Genomic DNA, 17,052 nt, shown 5'->3' on the forward strand with positions numbered 1-17,052 from the left:
AAGATCACCAAAACTGCACTAAGTTTTACCATAAGTAAAAATGATTGGCCAGGCGCAGTGGCTCATGCCTGTAATCCCAGCACTTTAGGAGGCCGAGGCAGGTGGATCACCCAAGGTCAGGAGTTCAAGACCAGCCTGACCAACATGGCGAAACCCTGTCTCTACTAAAAATACAAAATTAGCCAGGCATGGTGGTGCATGTCTGTAATCCCAGCTACTCCGGAGACTGAGGCAGGAGCATCACTTGAACCCGGGAGGTGGACGTTGCGGTGAGCCAAGATTGCACCACTGTACTCCAGCCTAGGCACCAAGAGCAAAACACAACCTCAGGAAAAAAAAAAAAAAAAAAGTTTACATACTTTGGCTGGGCGTGGTAGCTCACGCCTATAATTCCAGCACTTTGGGAGGCCAAAGTGGGCGGATCACATGAAGTCAGGAGTTCAAGACCAGCCCCACCAACATGGCGAAACCCCATCTCTACTAAAAATACAAAAATTAGCCGGGCGTGGTGACGTGTGCCTGTAATCCCAGCTACTAGAGAGGCTGAGGCAGAAGAACCACTTGAACCTGGGAGGTGGAGGTTGCAGTGAACCGAGATCATGCTACTACACTCCCACCTGGGCAACAAAGCAAGATTCTTGCCTCAAAAAAATTAAAATAAAAAAATTTTAAAAAAAGAGTTTCCATACTTTGTTTCCAAGTCAAACAAATACAATTTGACACGGCACTTTTTATTTTTAAATTTGTTGTTTTCAGGACGCTGAGGCAGGAGAATCACTTGAACCCAGGAGGTGGAGGTTGCATTGAGCTGAGACGGCACCACTGCACTCCAGCCTGGGCGACAGAGACAGACTCCATTTCAAAAAAAAAGATTAGCAAACAAAATAAAATTTGTTGTTTAGAACTTTAATCTGCCTAATTACTTAATATTTTTAATTTTGGGGTTTTTATTGAGGTGGAGTGTCCCTCAGTCACCCAAGCTGGAGTGCAATGGGGCAATCTTGGCTCGCTGCAACCTCTGCCTCCAGGGCTCAAGGGATTCTCCTGCCTCCGCCTCCCAAGTAGCTGGGATTATAGGCGCTCACCTTACTACTATGCCCAGTTAATTTTTGTGTTTTTTTAGTAGAGACAGGGTTTCACCACGTTGGCCAGGTTGGTCTTGAACTCCTGACCTCAAGTGATCCGCCCGCCTTAGCCTCCCAAAGTGCTGGGATTACAGGTGTGAGCCACCGTACCTGGTGGATTTGGTTTTCTTTTAAGAGATGAGGTCTTGCTATGTCTCAAACACCAGGCCTCCAGCAATCCTCCCACATGAACTTCCAGAGTAGCTACAGGCACATACCATCACATCAGGCTCAACTTTTTTATTTTTAGCAACATTAAAAATTTTTTTCGGCCACGCGAGATGGCTCACGCCTGTAATCCCAGCACGGTGGCTCACGCCTGTAATCCTAGCACTTTGGGAGGCTGAGGTGGACGGATCAGGAGGTCAGGAGATCAAGACCATCTTGGCTAACACGGTGAAACCCCGTCTCTACTAAAAATACAAAAAATTAGCCGGGCGTGGTGGTGGGTGCTTGTGGTCCTAGCTACTTGTGGTCCCAGCTACTCGGGAAGCTGAGGCAGGAGAATGGTGTGAACCCAGGAGGCAGAGCTTGTAGTGAGCTGAGATCGTGCCACTGCACTCCAGCCTTGGAGACAGAGCGAGACTCCATCTCAAAAAAAAAAAAAAATTCAGGCCAGGCGCAGCTCACACCTGTAATCCTAGCACTCTGGGAGGCAAAGGTGAGCAGATAGCTTGAGCCTAGGAGTTCAAGACCAGCTTGGACAACACAGTGAGACCCCATCTCTACAAAAAATACAAAAATTAGCCCAGCTTGGTGGTGGTGTGTGCCTGTAATCCTAGCTACTTAGGAGGCTCAGGTGCAATGACAGCTTGAGCCCAGGAAGTCAAGACTGCAATGAGCTGAGATCACCACTGCACTCCAGCCTGGGCGTCAGAGCAAGACCCTGTCTCAAAAATAAATAAATAAATAAATAAATAAATAAATAAATCATCCAGAATAAATTAAAACCCACAAGACATCATGTCATGTCACAACTTTGCCACCAAAACCTATTTTAATTCCTTCCACCTAAGAAACCAAAATAAAAAACCTCAGTACAACCTAATTGGTAAGAATGAGAAGGGGTGAGAGGGGCAGTTTATTTCAAACGGACTAACCTAACTAAAAGCAACACTCCTGGGGACTTTGGTAATAAACTCCTTGTCACCAAATGCTGACCACGTTGTGATGTGGCCAAGCACTGGCAGTGCAGAAGCAGTTTTATAGAAGCTGTAGCTTCTAAAAGGTAGAAGACTAAAAGTTACCATTAAAGCAAGGGTTAATAACAGAAAGCGGTATTAAAAACAGAGTTCGTACCAGCTTGCAGTCGGGCGTTCACCCTGGCTAGATTTGAAATCCTCCTCCCCAGGAACACTAAGGCACAGCCGTCCTGCCCCTCCCACCACCCGGCCCAGTCACCATGCAGCAGCCGGGTCCCTGTGCCCCGCCCCTGGACTGAGGGCTGTGCAGAAACTCGCAAAACAAGGAAGCTTCCAGGAGGTGGCAAGCAGCCAACTCAAACTGGATGGCTCCAGTTTAGGCTGGTTCGAGTCACAAACAACAGTTCCTAGTTTCCCCCACAATATTCAGACGCAGGGGCTGCCCGGGTGAGCGCTTCTCATCTGCTTCCAGAGCTAAGTCTATCTGGTTCTCATTCCTCTGCAGTAGAGCATCCTAATTAAACGCAAGGTTCCCACTTCAGCAATATGGGTCAGCCCAGCACTTGTTTCCAAAATGGAATGCCTATTCCATACAAGACCTTGCAGCTGACAACACCTACATATCTTTAAAAAAAACCAAACTTATACTAAAATGCTGTTTTTGACCAAAAAAGGAAATCCAGAAAGGAAACAGACCTATTTACAGGTATCCATTATGAGAGCTATGCCTACCAGAGCAATTAAGTAAGTACTCTTCCATGTTCCATATTTAGCACAAAAAAGGCTTGGCTGGCTAATATGACCCCCTAAAACAGAAGGTTGCTTATTGCGCAATAACAAGCTATGCAAGCAATACAGCAGCCAAAAAAAAGAATGTGTTTCCAAAATGTGGGCTCTTCAGTGACCTCTGCAGTTTGTCTGCCACTGATGGGGGGAAAAAAGGGTTTTTTTGGTGTATTTCTCGTCCAAAGCGCACACCGCTGAACATTTATTCCATGCTGCTAAACAGCACCAAAATAGCATTAAGGAGGGAACAAGCAAATGCTTATTATTTTGTAAAGTATTTAAGAGAGCCACTCAAAATGAGGCAAGACCTAATGTTTCTCAAGTATTACAGACAATAATATGCCTGCTGTTCTTTTCTTCCCTAACCCTTCCAAGTAGGCAACCTTTTAAATAATATAGATACAAGTATTTTAAGGAAAGAGCATACTTAATCATACACAGTCAATAAAACCATTAATTGTCTCTTACAGGATTCCATCACAAATAATAATTATAAACGTCAAGACAGAAACTTCAAGTACACTTTCTCTTGTATGCTTAAAAAGAAACTTCATGTAACAGTTGGAAAGGTCCAAAGCAATGAATATGTTTTATTCATTTTCAGCATGAAATTCTCCCTTTTGAAACCTCTGGACAATCTAAAAAAGTAATAATGAGGCAGAACAAACTAATTAAAATCAAAGAATGGGCTGGGCGTGGTGGCTCACACCTGGGCAACTGAGCGAGACTCCGTCTCAAAAAAATAAAAAAAAGAATCACAAAGCTACAAAACAAACTTATATCTACCACTGAATCCAGAAATTATTTGCCTATTCATTATTATAACTTTTGATAATAAATCAGACAAATTTGTTTCTATGACCATCACCGAAAAATGATCACTAATTATTAATTCCTTTAATACTTTAAAACACTGACTTTCAGGCCAGGCTCGGTGGCTCATGCCTGTAATCCCAGCACTTTGGGAGGCCAAGGTAGATGGACCACTTGAGGCCAGGAATTTGAAACTAGCCTGGTCAACAGGGCAAAACCCCATTTTTACTAAAAGTATAAAAATTAGCTGGTGGCACAACCTGTAATCCAGCTACTAGGGAGGCTGAGGCAGGAGAATCGCTTGAACCTGGGAGGCAGAGGTTGCAGTGAGTTTAGATTACACCACTGCACTCCAGTCTAGGTGACGAAGTAAGACTGCCTTTAAAAAAAAAAGAAAGAGAGAGAGAGAGGAAGGGAGGGAGGGAGGAAGGGAGGGAGGAAAAGGAAAAGGAAAGAAACTGACTTTTACTTCATATATATTTTAAAACTGCTGCTTGGTCTGGCAGTTCCCAGCATATCCCACGTATCATAACAAACTGTACAGCCAGGTAATAAAATCAGCATTCCTTCTCCCAATTAACACCTGAATGCGCATACCTGTTTAAAAAAAAAAAGAGAGACAAATGGAAGGTACACTGTCACTTTGATAAATACGATGCCACCATTCTTTTTTTTTTTTTTTCTTTGAGACGGAGTCTCGCTCTGTCGCCCAGGCTGGAGTGCGGTGGCGCTATCTTGGCTCACTGCAAGCTCCGCCTCCTGGGTTTTACGCCATTCTCCTGCCTCAGCCTCCCCAGTAGCTGGGACTACAGGCGCCCGCCACCTCGCCCAGCTAGTTCTTTGTATTTTTTAGTAGAGACGGGGTTTCACCGTATTAGCCAGGATGGTCTCGATCTCCCGACCTCGTGATCCGCCGGTCTCGGCCTCCCAAAGTGCTGGGATTACAGGCTTGAGCCACCGCGCCTGGCCAATGCCACCATTCTTAATGGTTTTCCTCGCCTTTATAGCCTCATCCACATTCTTTCACAAGACTACAAAAATGACAGCATTTTTGAAAAATTTTCTACTTGAACTTGGAAGAAAATAATTTCTCCTAACTACAATAAGTTAACTGCAAAATCTCCTCAAGAAAAGACAAAAGGATATGTGAATAAAATTCCTCCTCTAGGAAAGAAACTATAATCTACAATATCTAAAATGTTTATGATTTGCAGATTTGGTCTTTACAGAAAAAAATCCTTCTTTTTTTTTTTTTTTTTTTTTTTTTGAGGCGGAGTCTTCACTCTGTCCCAGGCTGGAGTGCAGTGGCACCATCTCGGCTCACTGCAAGCTCCGCCTCCCGGGTTCGCGCCATTCTCCTGCCTCAGCCTCCGGAGTAGCTGGGACTACAGGCGCCCGCCACCGCGCCCGGCTAATTTTTTGTATTTTAGTAGAGACGGGGTTTCACCGTGTTAGCCAGGATGGTCTCGATCTACTGACCTCGTGATCCGCCCGCCTCGGCCTCCCAAAGTGCAGGGATTACAGGCGTGAGCCACCGCGCCCGGCCAATCCTTCTTATTAGACTAGAGACTTTCATGCTTTTTTAAGTTAAATGGGTCATATTCCTTTCTATAACCTTATATCTGTTGTTAAAATCCAGAATTCATTCAATTAATTACTGTTTACCCATAAAAGAATCTTAGGCAGGGCGTAGTGGCTCACACCTGTAATCTCAGCACTTCAGGAGGCCAAGGTGGGCAGATCACAAGGTCAGGAGATCAAGACCATCCTGGCTAACATGATGAAACCCTGATCTCTACTAAAATTACAAAAAATTAGCCAGGCGGGGTGGTGGGCGCCTGTAGTCCCAGCTACTCAGGAGGCTGAGGCAGGAGAATGGCGTGAACCCGGGAGGTGGAGCTTGCAGTGAGTCGAGATGGCACCACTGCACTCCAGCCTGGGCGACAGAACAAGATTCTGCCTCAAAAAAAAAAAAGAGAATTTTAAATTGTCTAACATTAGGAAAAAAAGTAATAGGGTTATAGATGACATTTGATATACTTTACTCAGTATACGTAATTTTTTAAAAAATATACAGACAGGTTGTAGGTTGTGCAAAGAATACCATCAGTAATAAGAAATACTTTCATTTCCTTTTCAATTAAAAAGTAAATTGTTGTAGGCCAGGAACAGTGGCTCACACCTGCAATCCTATTAGCCAAAAAATTAGCCAGATGTGGTAGCACACGCCTGTAGTCCCAGCTACTCAGGAGGCTGAGGCGTGAGAGTTGCTCCACCCAGGAGACAGAGGTTGCAGTGAGGTGAGATCATACCACTGCACTCTAGCCTGGGCAACAGCACAAGACTCTGTTTCAAAAAAAAAAGAAAAAAAGTAAATCGTTCTAATGCAAAGCTAACACACTGGAGAAGAGAGAGACATAAGGCTTTCCGTATCTTAACATGGCATAAGAGCTGAAAAGTCTCGTTACTTGAAGTTCTATATGCTTTCCTTGTTACTTTAAGCAAACATCACAAAGGCTTTCACATGTCTGCTTCCCTGCCCAGGAACTGTGTGTGAGTCTGTCTTTCCCCCTTTCCTGTTCCCAAGCTTCTCCCTTGTATCCTTCTAGCTTATGACAATGCAAAATAAATTTTAATAATGTAACAACTATACAATGAAAATGTGAGAAATACATTTCTAAAAAATCAGGTCATTCTAATTTTTTAAATATATTTAAGAAAGCTTGCTCTAAAATTCCAATTTCTGATGGATGCAGTGACCCTGTCACCCACTGCCTCCTTTCCCCTCTCTCTTCTGGGAAGAAGGGGGTTTCCTGCTGAGGAGGGAAGGGAAACTTCATCCTAGCCCCATGACTCAGACTTGGTTGGACCCTGGGGGAACCAAGAGCCCCAGGGGGAATGTGGCCTGTGATGCTGCCAAGCAGAGCCATGAGGGCCTACCAACGTACTCTTCTGCCATCACTCTAAAACTTGAGCATTACCCAACACCTGCCAGCCCTCTAGGCTGTGCCTTTCATCCTAGTACAGGTTGTCCCATTGCATGTGCCCAGCATGTGCTAGCTGTCCACACCAATCTAGTTAGTACCTGTGCATTCCATGGCTTATGGCAAATAGAATTTTTTTTTTTTTGAGACGGAGTCTTGCTCTGTTGCCTAGGCTGGAGTGCAGTGGTATGATCTTGGCTCACTGCAACCTCCATCTCCCAGGTTCAAGCGATTCTCCCAACTCAGCCACCAGAGTAGCTGGGATTACAGGTGCCCGCTACTACACCTGGCTAATTTTTGTATTTTTAGTAGAGATGGGGTTTCACCATCTTGGCCAGGCTGATCTTGAACTCCTGGCCTCATGATCTACCCGCCTCAACCTCCCAACGTGCTAGGATTACAGGTGTGAGTCACCGCGCCCAGCCTGAAGGAAATTCTTATGACTTGATGGGGGGGATCCAATAATAGGGAACTATAGAAATAAAGTATGTTCAACTTCAATCAAGGGATTTTAAAATAAATGCTTCTGTGGAATTTATGCATTTAAAATGTTCTGTTGAAAAGACATGTGGCTCAATATATGGCCATGACAGAGAAACGAAAAGACGTCAAGCAGTACATAGCAGCACATGCAGCCATGAAGGCCCAGTTCTCACCAGTTAAATACTGTAAATGGTTTTGCAGAAACAGTCGGTGTGTTATTTATAAGGACTTCACAACTAGACTGCCATTAATCCCATATTTACTCATTTCATCAAAACTGTAACAATTAATAAGGATGGAGACTGATTAATTTCCCTATCAGTCATGAAGACAGAAGACAAACTTGTTTCTATAGGTAAAACCAAGCTATATTTTGCCCACTATACAAGTGCTAACTTTAAACATCTTTAAAGGACCTTTAGGAATGTCACAGTTTCACAAGTTTTAAAAATCACAAGAAGTAATTTATTTCTTCCAAAAGGAAAACTGAACATTCTGAATTTCATAACATCTCAAAATATTACACTTTGAATTCAATATAATTATAGAGGAAAAGAGAACATCTAATAAAAGGGAATAATGGGTAAACTCTGAACACCAGAGGATTATTATTTCTGTACACTTGCTTCAATCACAATTTAAATGACAAAAACTCCAGGCACAGTGGCTCACGCCTGTAATCCCAGCACTCTGGGAGGCCAAGGCGGGCGGATCACCTGAGGTCAGGAGTTCGAGATCAGCCTGGGCAACACGGTGAAACCCTGTCTCTACTAAAAAATACAAATACTAGCCAGGCATGGTGGCAGTGCCTGTAATCCCAGCTCCTCAGGAGGCTGAGTCAAGAGAATCGCTTGAACCCGAAAGGCAGAGGTTGAAGTAAGCCAAGATCACGCCACTGTACTCCAGCCTGGGTGAGAATGAAACCCTGTCTTTAAAAAAAAAAAAAAAGCTGCAATTACATAAAATTTGTCACATCAGTGAGATTAGAAGGAATCAATAAATTAATGAATGAGATTCAAGTAACTCACTAAAAGCAACGTGTAAATATAGGGTTGAAATCTGTTAGCTCTAGAAAATATGACTATATATGAAATGAAACCAATAACCTAAGTAAATGCTCTATAATCTCTCAAAAGGAAAAAAAAATAGTGATCTATAAAAAGGAAGAATCTACACACATAAGAAAGGGGGAACAGAGCAAGAATCTCTCAATGATTCTTCCCCAAGTCCATGGTAAGAAGGTGACTTCAACCAGCAGATTTCAGGATCCCTTACTTCCTTGTCAGGTATGGTCCTACAGTGCAAATCAGAGGGAAATAAAACATACAAGAGCCTAAATCTGGCCTTTTAGGTGGAAATTCCAATTTTTTAAATACTGGCAATAATTTAAAACACTATACAAGATGAATTAAATTTGTCTGCTGGGCCGGGCGCAGTGGCTCACACCTGTAATCCCAGGACTTTGGAAGGCGAGGCAGGCGGATTGCAAGGTCAGGAGATCGAGACCATCCTGGCTAACACAGTGAAACCTCATCTCTACTAAAAATACAAAAAATTAGCCAGGTGTGGTGACAGGCGCCTGTAGTCCCAGCTACTCAGGAGGCTGAGGTGGGAGAATGGCATGAACCTCCGAGGCAGAGCTTGCAGTGAGCCGAGATCATGCCACTGCACTCCAGCCTGGGCAACAGAGCAAGACTCCTCCTCAAAAGAAAAAAAAAAAGAAAAGAAATTTTGTCTGCTGGTCAGATGTCAAACCTCTAGGTTGTAGCCTTTGGTATATAAATGAATACATCTAGCTACCCTAACGTGATAAAATAATCATCAAAAATTCCCTTTCTCACTAACTTTTTTATTGTAATTTAGTCCACAGGCAGATTTTCTAAGTGCATCTACCCTTCTAGCAGTTATCTTTCTGAGTGCAAATATTTAGAAGCATAGAACCACTTTTTTTTTTTTTTTTTTTTAAATTACATGAACAGGGATTAAGCTCCATCAAATTCATCAGATCGCCTCTGGCTTCAAGCTTCTGAGCCTACAAGTCTGAGGGTGGATCCATTATACTCCCATCAAAGTATAATGCTACCCTGAAGGCATCATTCTCCTCTAGCGATCTCAGCTCACTGCAACCTCCGCCTCCTGGGCTCAAGCGATTCTCCTGCCTCAGCCTACTGAGTAGCAGGAATTACAAGCATCCACCACCACCCCCAGCTAATTTTTGTATTTTTAGTAGAGACGGGGCTTTACCATTGACCAGACTGGTCTCGAACTCCTGACCTCAAGTGATTTACCCACCTCAGCCTCCCAATGTGCTGGAATTACAGGCGTGAGCCACTTTGCCCAGGCTCAACACCTTCTCTTTTCTTTTTTTTTTTTGAGACAGAGTCTCATCTCTGTCACCCAGGCTGGAGTGCAGGGGCTTGCCTCCCAAATTCAAGCAATTCCCCTGTCTAAGCCTCCTGAGTAACTGGGATTACAGGTATGGCCACCACGCCTGGCTAATTTTTGTACTTTTAGTAGAGGCAGGGTTCCACCATGTTGGCCAGGCTGGTCTCGAACTCCTGACCTCAGCCTCCCAAAGTGCTGGGATTACAGGTGTGAGCCATCACGCCCAGTGCCTCAACACCTTTTCAATAAGTTTTGATCCAATGGAATGCAGTCACAGCTTTTTAATGAGGTAGGTTTGTGGAAAATGACAAAAACTTGAGTATTTTAGACAATTCTATGCAGAAAAAAAGTGGAAAAACAAGATTTTATAATTAGCTTATATGGTTCAAATGAATTTCATCTATCATTTATTTAGACAGCATACCAAATAAAAGCAAAAGAGTTTTCATCCATGTCACAGGGCTTGAGAGCTGAGCACAGAACGCGACTTTCCTGACTTCCTAAACTATATGCTCGTTTCATTTTAATATGCAAAATCTTCCAGAATGTTTGAATTATATCTAGATAGGCAGACGGATAAACAAAATGTTTTCACGTATTATTTTGAATAAGAAAATTTAGGAAGCCTAAAAATAGCCATTCAACTACATGACCACTTGCTTAATTTTAAGCAGGCAAAAGAAAAGTAATCTGAGCCTTTTGATCAGGTCAAAGAATTTGACTGTAAATTTTAAATATATACCACCTAAACTGAAAAGTAGGTCATATGGGTTTAACAAATTGAATAGCAGCATTTTTTTAAACATATACTAGGTATCAAAGTAAGCATTTTACATCAAGTTTTCATTTTAATTTTCACAATAACTTTATTAAGGTCCTTATTAAAAATGAGAAAGCTTAGCCAGGCACGGTAGCTCACGCCAGTAATCCCAACACTCTGGGAGGCCAAGGCAAGTGGATCACCTGAGGTCAGGAGTTAGAGAGCAACCTGGCCAACACAGTGAAACCCCGTCTCTACTAAAAATACAAAAATTGGCTGGGCATGGTGGTGGGCGCCTGCAATCTCAGCTACTTGGGAGGCTGAGGCAGGAGACTCACTTGAACCCGGGAGGTGGAGGATGCAGTGAGCCAAAATCACACCATTGCACTCCAGCCTAGGTGACAAGAGTGAGACTCCATGTCAAAAAAAAAGGAAAGCTAAGACCTGAAGAACGTAAATAACTTATCCCAGATTACTTAAAGGATAATCTATACCATATACCTAGATCTGTGATTTCAAAATCCATATAACTAGGTTTGAAGCTAAGTTTCTTATTAAGATTACCTTTAACTTGCTATTTTTGCTTTTCGAATAAAACTCCTTGGTTGGGCACTCTGGCTCATGCCTGTAATCCCCGCAATTTGAGAGACGGAGGAGGGCAAATTACTGGAGGTCAGGAGTTCAAGAACAGCCTGGCCAACATGGCAAAACCTCATCTTTACTAAAAATACAAAATTAGCCAGGCGTGGTGGCACACGTTTGTAATCCCAGCTACTTGGAAGGCTGAGGCAGGAGGACTGCTGGAACCCAGGGGGCAGAGGTTGCCATGAGCTGAGACTGCACCACCGCACTCCAGCCTTGGTGACAGAGCGAGACTCTGTCTTTAAAAAATAATTATTATTATTTGTAGAAAGAAATTCTCAACTAGTGAGATCAGTTTAGAGAACAGTAAAGTTACAACCTGCATTCAAAGGAAGCTTTTCTACTTGAGTTTATAAATTGGTTACCATCCTGATGTTAAAATTAGCTAAAATTTGTTCATAAGTTGATTTAGTCATTGATAATAAATGTGTCAACAATATATTTCACCAATACATATTTAATCAGCTTTTACAAATCTTCAAAATAATAGAAATAAATTGGTATTATACACCTACAAAATTAAAAATGTTAAAGAGATACCATATTTTCAGTGTCACAAGATTTGCCTTGCACAGCTAGAGTCACCACCTCCCTTCCTCTTTGATCATTTAATTTTAATACTGTGCATCTGGAGGATAAAATAGCACTTTGCAAATCATCACTTAACTTCAGGTACTTAGAACAGTTAATTCAAAAGCCACATGCCAGTTTCTTTACTGATTACATACATATATGATCCAAGATTACTTTAAAAAATAATACTATGCTGAAACCATTCCCACTGATTGTTGAGAATTTATTTAAAGCTAGCTCATCTGTTATAACAAAAGGCTGTTAACCTACCTGTCACTGCTGGTACTACTGCTGCTGCTGATTGAATCACTACTGGAGGATCTACTTCTAGAGCCGCTGCCGCTAGGGGACCTTGTGGGTCTAGACGCTTGGCTAGCCAGTCTCTGAGGAGACTGATTTCTAGACTGGGATGAATGTGGTGACCGACTCCTGCTGTGCTGGTAATTCCGCTCTGGCCTTCTGCCTCGTACCTCCCGGGTAATATCATCCCTGTAGATATCCCTGTGTACCACACTCGGCAGTGTAAACTGCTCGCGAGCCCTAGGTTCATATCGGGGGTCATGAGCATCAAAGCGATTTGGACTTCGACTCCGAGAAGCATAATAGAGCCCATGTTGTAAAGTCCGCTCTCGAGGATCTCTATAGTAATCCTGATCGTAATGTCTTGTCCGATCAAATCCTCCCGTCCCCCGTTCATGGTGTCCATAGGCACTATGTTCATAAGCACGCTCCCTGTTATCTGAAGCCCTGCATTTAGGAGGGGGAAAAATATTTAATCAGAAAGGAGCAAGCAAAACTAAAAGCAAGTCATGCAAACATTCACTTCAGCATTGTCTTTGTCTTTGCAACTGGTCATTTTCTAAACAGCATTAACCTACTTAGTAAGCAAACGCTAACAAGCTTAACATTTTACTTGACTCCAAAAATTATTTTCACAGCTGATGAATCATTGTTTTCATTGTATATTGGGCTTTCATGACTAGTGTTCTGCAGCTCAGTTGCTCACTTTATTAGAGATTTTCTGACTTGCATACATAAATATACAATCTCCTTTTCATGTTAACGGAACAAGAGGAGACTATTTTAATAATATGAAAGTTTTTACACTTTCATCTGATTAAAGTATATACCAAATTTTATTTATTCACAAATTTCTTTTAGGCCACATTTCCATGCTATGTTTTAACTCAGACATGAAAGCCCTGCTGCAGCGCATGTCTCAACAGTAGGAAGGACTTTCAAGAAGTCCAGAAAAAATTTTCTAAGTTTAACTGTTTCATTAAGTTTTGACTGCTTGGATAATTATAAAAAATTACTAGACTACATAAACTAGACTACACAGACTGCACAGAGGTACCCAATTACATTTAATACTAAAAATAGAATCTCAAAAAAAACCACTTCAAATATCAAAATATTAGGTTACCATATGCTACGCTACGTAAATTTAACTAAAAATAAAAATTACTCCTGTGTCATCAAATTCCAAATGACTTTAAAAATGACTATTCCATGATTCAATTTCTTAATGTATACACTTAATGGCTGCAGGAAATATATTCTTTTAGCTTTTAGCTATACTCAAATTGCCTGTGATGAAATTAGGCAACATTAGGAACTACAAGATATTCTAAGGTCGCTATTAGCAAAATAACTTAATTTAAAAAATCATTTAGTAGGATGTGAATATCTGTCAACCTAAAAAGTACAAAACATGTCGCATGTGCAATTACACACATGCAATTATGTGTTAATATTAAAAACTAATTATAATCCTAAAAAGAAATCATAAGTTCTCTACTTTTGTAGAGAACTAGAACTCAGCTCCTAAAAGACCATTTCACTTGAGTTTCTCTTCAACCCATCTCTGGATCTATCTTCTATCAAAAGGGATTAAGGAATCATGAAACATAAAGAATTAGAATCTCTCCAATGAAGAGTATCTGGCAAAATATTGTAACAATTAATACTAGATCCCCAGTACATGCTTAGATTCCAGGTCTCTCCACTAATACTCATTTTCACCCATCATTTCTCTTAGTAGCAACCCCACCTTCCTAGGCTTAGTTTAGCTTTTCTGCTGCTATCGTGAAAAACTAGCATGATAATCATTCTATATCTTTCCTACTTAAATGTATTAAATGAGTTTCTCTTTTATTTACTACAGTTTCAAAATTTTTGTATTTCAATGTCTAACAAATAAGAGGGTTTCCTTTGAGACTTAAGAGAAAATGCCATAAATAATTAATTTAGCACCCTATCAAATGTTAATCAGTGAAAGCCATTATTAATGATTTAACAGAAGCAATAGGCAAAAAAGTTCCAGGACAATTACTGCTACAGCTGCTATTTTATAAATATGCAACGTTTTTATCCATTAAGAAGATACAGAAGGCAGGCACAAGAGCTAGCAGAGCTGAAATCTAATGGCTATTCTCTGATTCACTATTAGTACTAAATACTTCTAGAGTTAGTGGGGGAAAAAAGAGAGTTTGACTTGGGTTAGGAGAGGGGCTAATATACACAGGTCAGGACATACCAACCTTTTCCAAGTGTGGAAACACGACCTATAATCCCAATTAAATCTAGGGAGAGAATTGTGAACATAACTTCCCCAATTTTGGCCCCTCTTATGGGGGTAATCCACCTTCTTAATGGGCAAAGGTGTCAAATGATATTTAGATGAACCACAAGAAAAAAAAAATCTTAGTGACCAGACAAAATAATTCCACTGGAAGCAAGTAGTCCCAGACAAACTGTAACTCTCAAACCCCCAGACTTCTTTCTTGAGATAGTAGACAATTAGAAATTTATCCACATTCATAAATATTTCCAGCCCTAAATATGAATCAGGCAGCTGGCAGAAGAGGAAATATCCTCTACAATTCCAACAAATGAGGAAGGCACAGTTGCTCGCCAATAGTTCACTTTTGTAGCCATCCAGCCCAGTCAATTTTGATTGCTGTATCCACAACTGATCATCACCATGTGTTCAAAGCTAAAGTACCTTTAATTGGACAGCAACTTGCTTAAGAAATGATATAGTAATCCTCTTTCCCTGGGCTAGTGGAATCTTGACAGCATGACATCCCATATATCCCAGCAATTAGAAAAGAATGGCTATATTCCAGGATTTAGGAAACGTCCATCATTTTAATTTTTCCCCATTCCATCAAAGAGTGTAATTCCAACAATACAGAAATTGTGTAGATCCAAAATGGAAAAATCAAGCATTGCCTTCTCTCTTCTTCATCCAAGTACACATTTCCATGTTAAAGTATTGTTTGTAGAATCCAAGTGGTTGAATCATTATGGTCTGCTAGATTATTTTGTGACAATCCAATTTGTTTGTACATTTTATGTAGTGAAAATGGAGAGGCAGATATCAACTTCTAAAAGAATCTGTAGGCTCTAATATTCCAGAAATATTCCATATAGTATGAACACAAAAGCCAAATAGCTCCATCAGGTAGAAGGGATATATCCAAGGAAGGACTTAACATTATCCAAGAGAAGGAATAATTAATTCTAGAAGACAGGTAACTCCAAAAATGATGCTTCCATAGGAAATCTTCCATCACATTATATCTCAGGAACAGATATCCAATCAGCTGCAGGAAATATCCTCTATGATTCCATAAGATACCAGCCATTGGGATAGAAATCACTTCCGTTTCCAACCCAAAATAGGAAACTTTGAGAATGCCCAAAACTTTAAATCCGTCTGGGGCCCCTAAATATGAGTTTCTGTTTCTCACCACATCAAATACAAAATACCTGCCTACAGAAACCTTGGAACTTACCCATCAAGTCTCCGCTCATAACGTCCTTCTCGTGCATGAAGTGACGGTGGGGGACCATAAGCAGGCCCTCCACCACCTCCTCTGAACCCAGAAACCTCTCTACTACGAGATGCTATGGAAACTGTATCATCCAATCCCCGAGCAGCACTCGGGATGGTGCCTGGTTCATTATAATCCGTGCGTAGGTCTCTATCTCCCATTTTGTTGACCGAGTTGTGAGCTTTCTGTGCACTTTTGATGTCCACAAAATCCACAAAGGCAGCCACTCCTCCTTCAGATCCCCTCTTGGGGAGAATTTTGACACTTTCCACGCGGCCATATCTGGAAAAAATAAAGTCAACGTTATTGCTGCATATCAGTAATTTTCCAAAATAAGTTTTTAGACTTTTTTTTTTTTTTTTGGACAATTTGCGTTATGTATGTAGGAGGGACGACCTGCAAAATGACTTTTCAAATGGATCTCTTTTACACTTACATTTTTCTCTCTGGGGAAAATATCTGCACCACATTATTACTCTCATTTCTTTTTTCTTTTTTTTTTTTTTTTGAGACGGAGTCTCGCTCTTGCCCAGGCTGGAGTGCAGTGGCACGATCTCGGCTCACTGCAAGTTCCGCCTCCCAGGTTCACCCCATTCTCCTGCCTCAGCCTCCCGAGTAGCTGGGACTACAGGCGCCCACCACCACGTCTGGCTATTTTTTTTTTGTATTTTTTAGTAGAGATGGGGTTTCACCGTGTTAGCCAGGATGGTCTCGATCTCCCGACCTCATGATCCGCCCGTCTTGGCCTCCCAAAGTGCTGGGATTACAGGCATGAGCCACCGCGCCCGGCCTACTCTCATTTCTTAAATATAATATTTACTAAACTCCCCTTCACCTTTTTACTTTTCTAGAACACCTAGCTGAAATGCACTTCTCTTTTTTTTTTTTTTTTCCTTTTGAGACAGTGTCTCACTCTGTCACCCAGACTGGAGTGCACTTACTACAACCTCCGACTCCCAGGTTCAAGTAATCCTCGTGCCTCAGCCTCCCAAGAAGCTGGGATTACAGGCATGTGCCACCACACCCAACTAATTTTTTTTGTATTTTTAGTAGAGACGGGGTTTCACCATGTTGCCCAGGCTGGTCTCGAACTCCTGACCTCAGGTGATCCGCTGCCTTGGCTTCCCAAAGTACTGGGATTACAGGTGTGAGCCACAGCACCAGGCCTTGAAACACACTTCTCAGAAGCTTTTAGAAATATTTATAGTCTAAAAAGGACTACTAAACCTAAGATAGAATCAAAGTAATTTAAAAATCTGTAAAACTTCCTATTAAAATAAAAACTATATATAGCTATTTTACAGATTTCATTTTCATTTTAACTTAATTCATTAAGTGACAATCATACTGGAAAACTGAAGTACTCAAACACTCCTTACTTAAAGGCAAAAATAAATCCAAATATTTTTGTGTCCACTTGCAAGTGATAGTCTAATTTTTCTCTTTTTTTGAGACGGAGTCTCGCTCTGTTGCCAGGCTGGAGTGCAGTGGCATGATCTCAGCTCACTGCAACTTCCA

At 41.4% G+C, this 17,052-nt stretch overlaps 1 protein-coding gene across 3 annotated transcripts in view; it reads right to left on the reverse strand.

The window, feature by feature from the left end:
* SPEN (spen family transcriptional repressor) overlaps nucleotides 1-17,052 on the reverse strand; it is a 97,761-nt gene that overhangs the window by 50,747 nt on the left and 29,962 nt on the right. The window contains exons 2-3 of one of the 3 annotated variants that reach the window (XM_002808274.4): nucleotides 15,496-15,816; nucleotides 11,963-12,439 (exon numbers count right to left, since the gene is read on the reverse strand). In XM_002808274.4, the coding sequence (XP_002808320.4) occupies nucleotides 11,963-12,439; nucleotides 15,496-15,816 (798 nt within the window). Of the gene's footprint in view, nucleotides 1-11,962; nucleotides 12,440-14,235; nucleotides 15,817-17,052 lie in introns of all 3 variants that reach the window. The other 2 variants (XM_015119868.3, XM_077973326.1) reach the window with 2 other exon arrangements.

Source organism: Macaca mulatta, chromosome 1 (genome assembly GCF_049350105.2).
Source record: "Macaca mulatta isolate MMU2019108-1 chromosome 1, T2T-MMU8v2.0, whole genome shotgun sequence".
In the NCBI taxonomy this organism is placed as follows: domain Eukaryota; kingdom Metazoa; phylum Chordata; class Mammalia; order Primates; family Cercopithecidae; genus Macaca; species Macaca mulatta.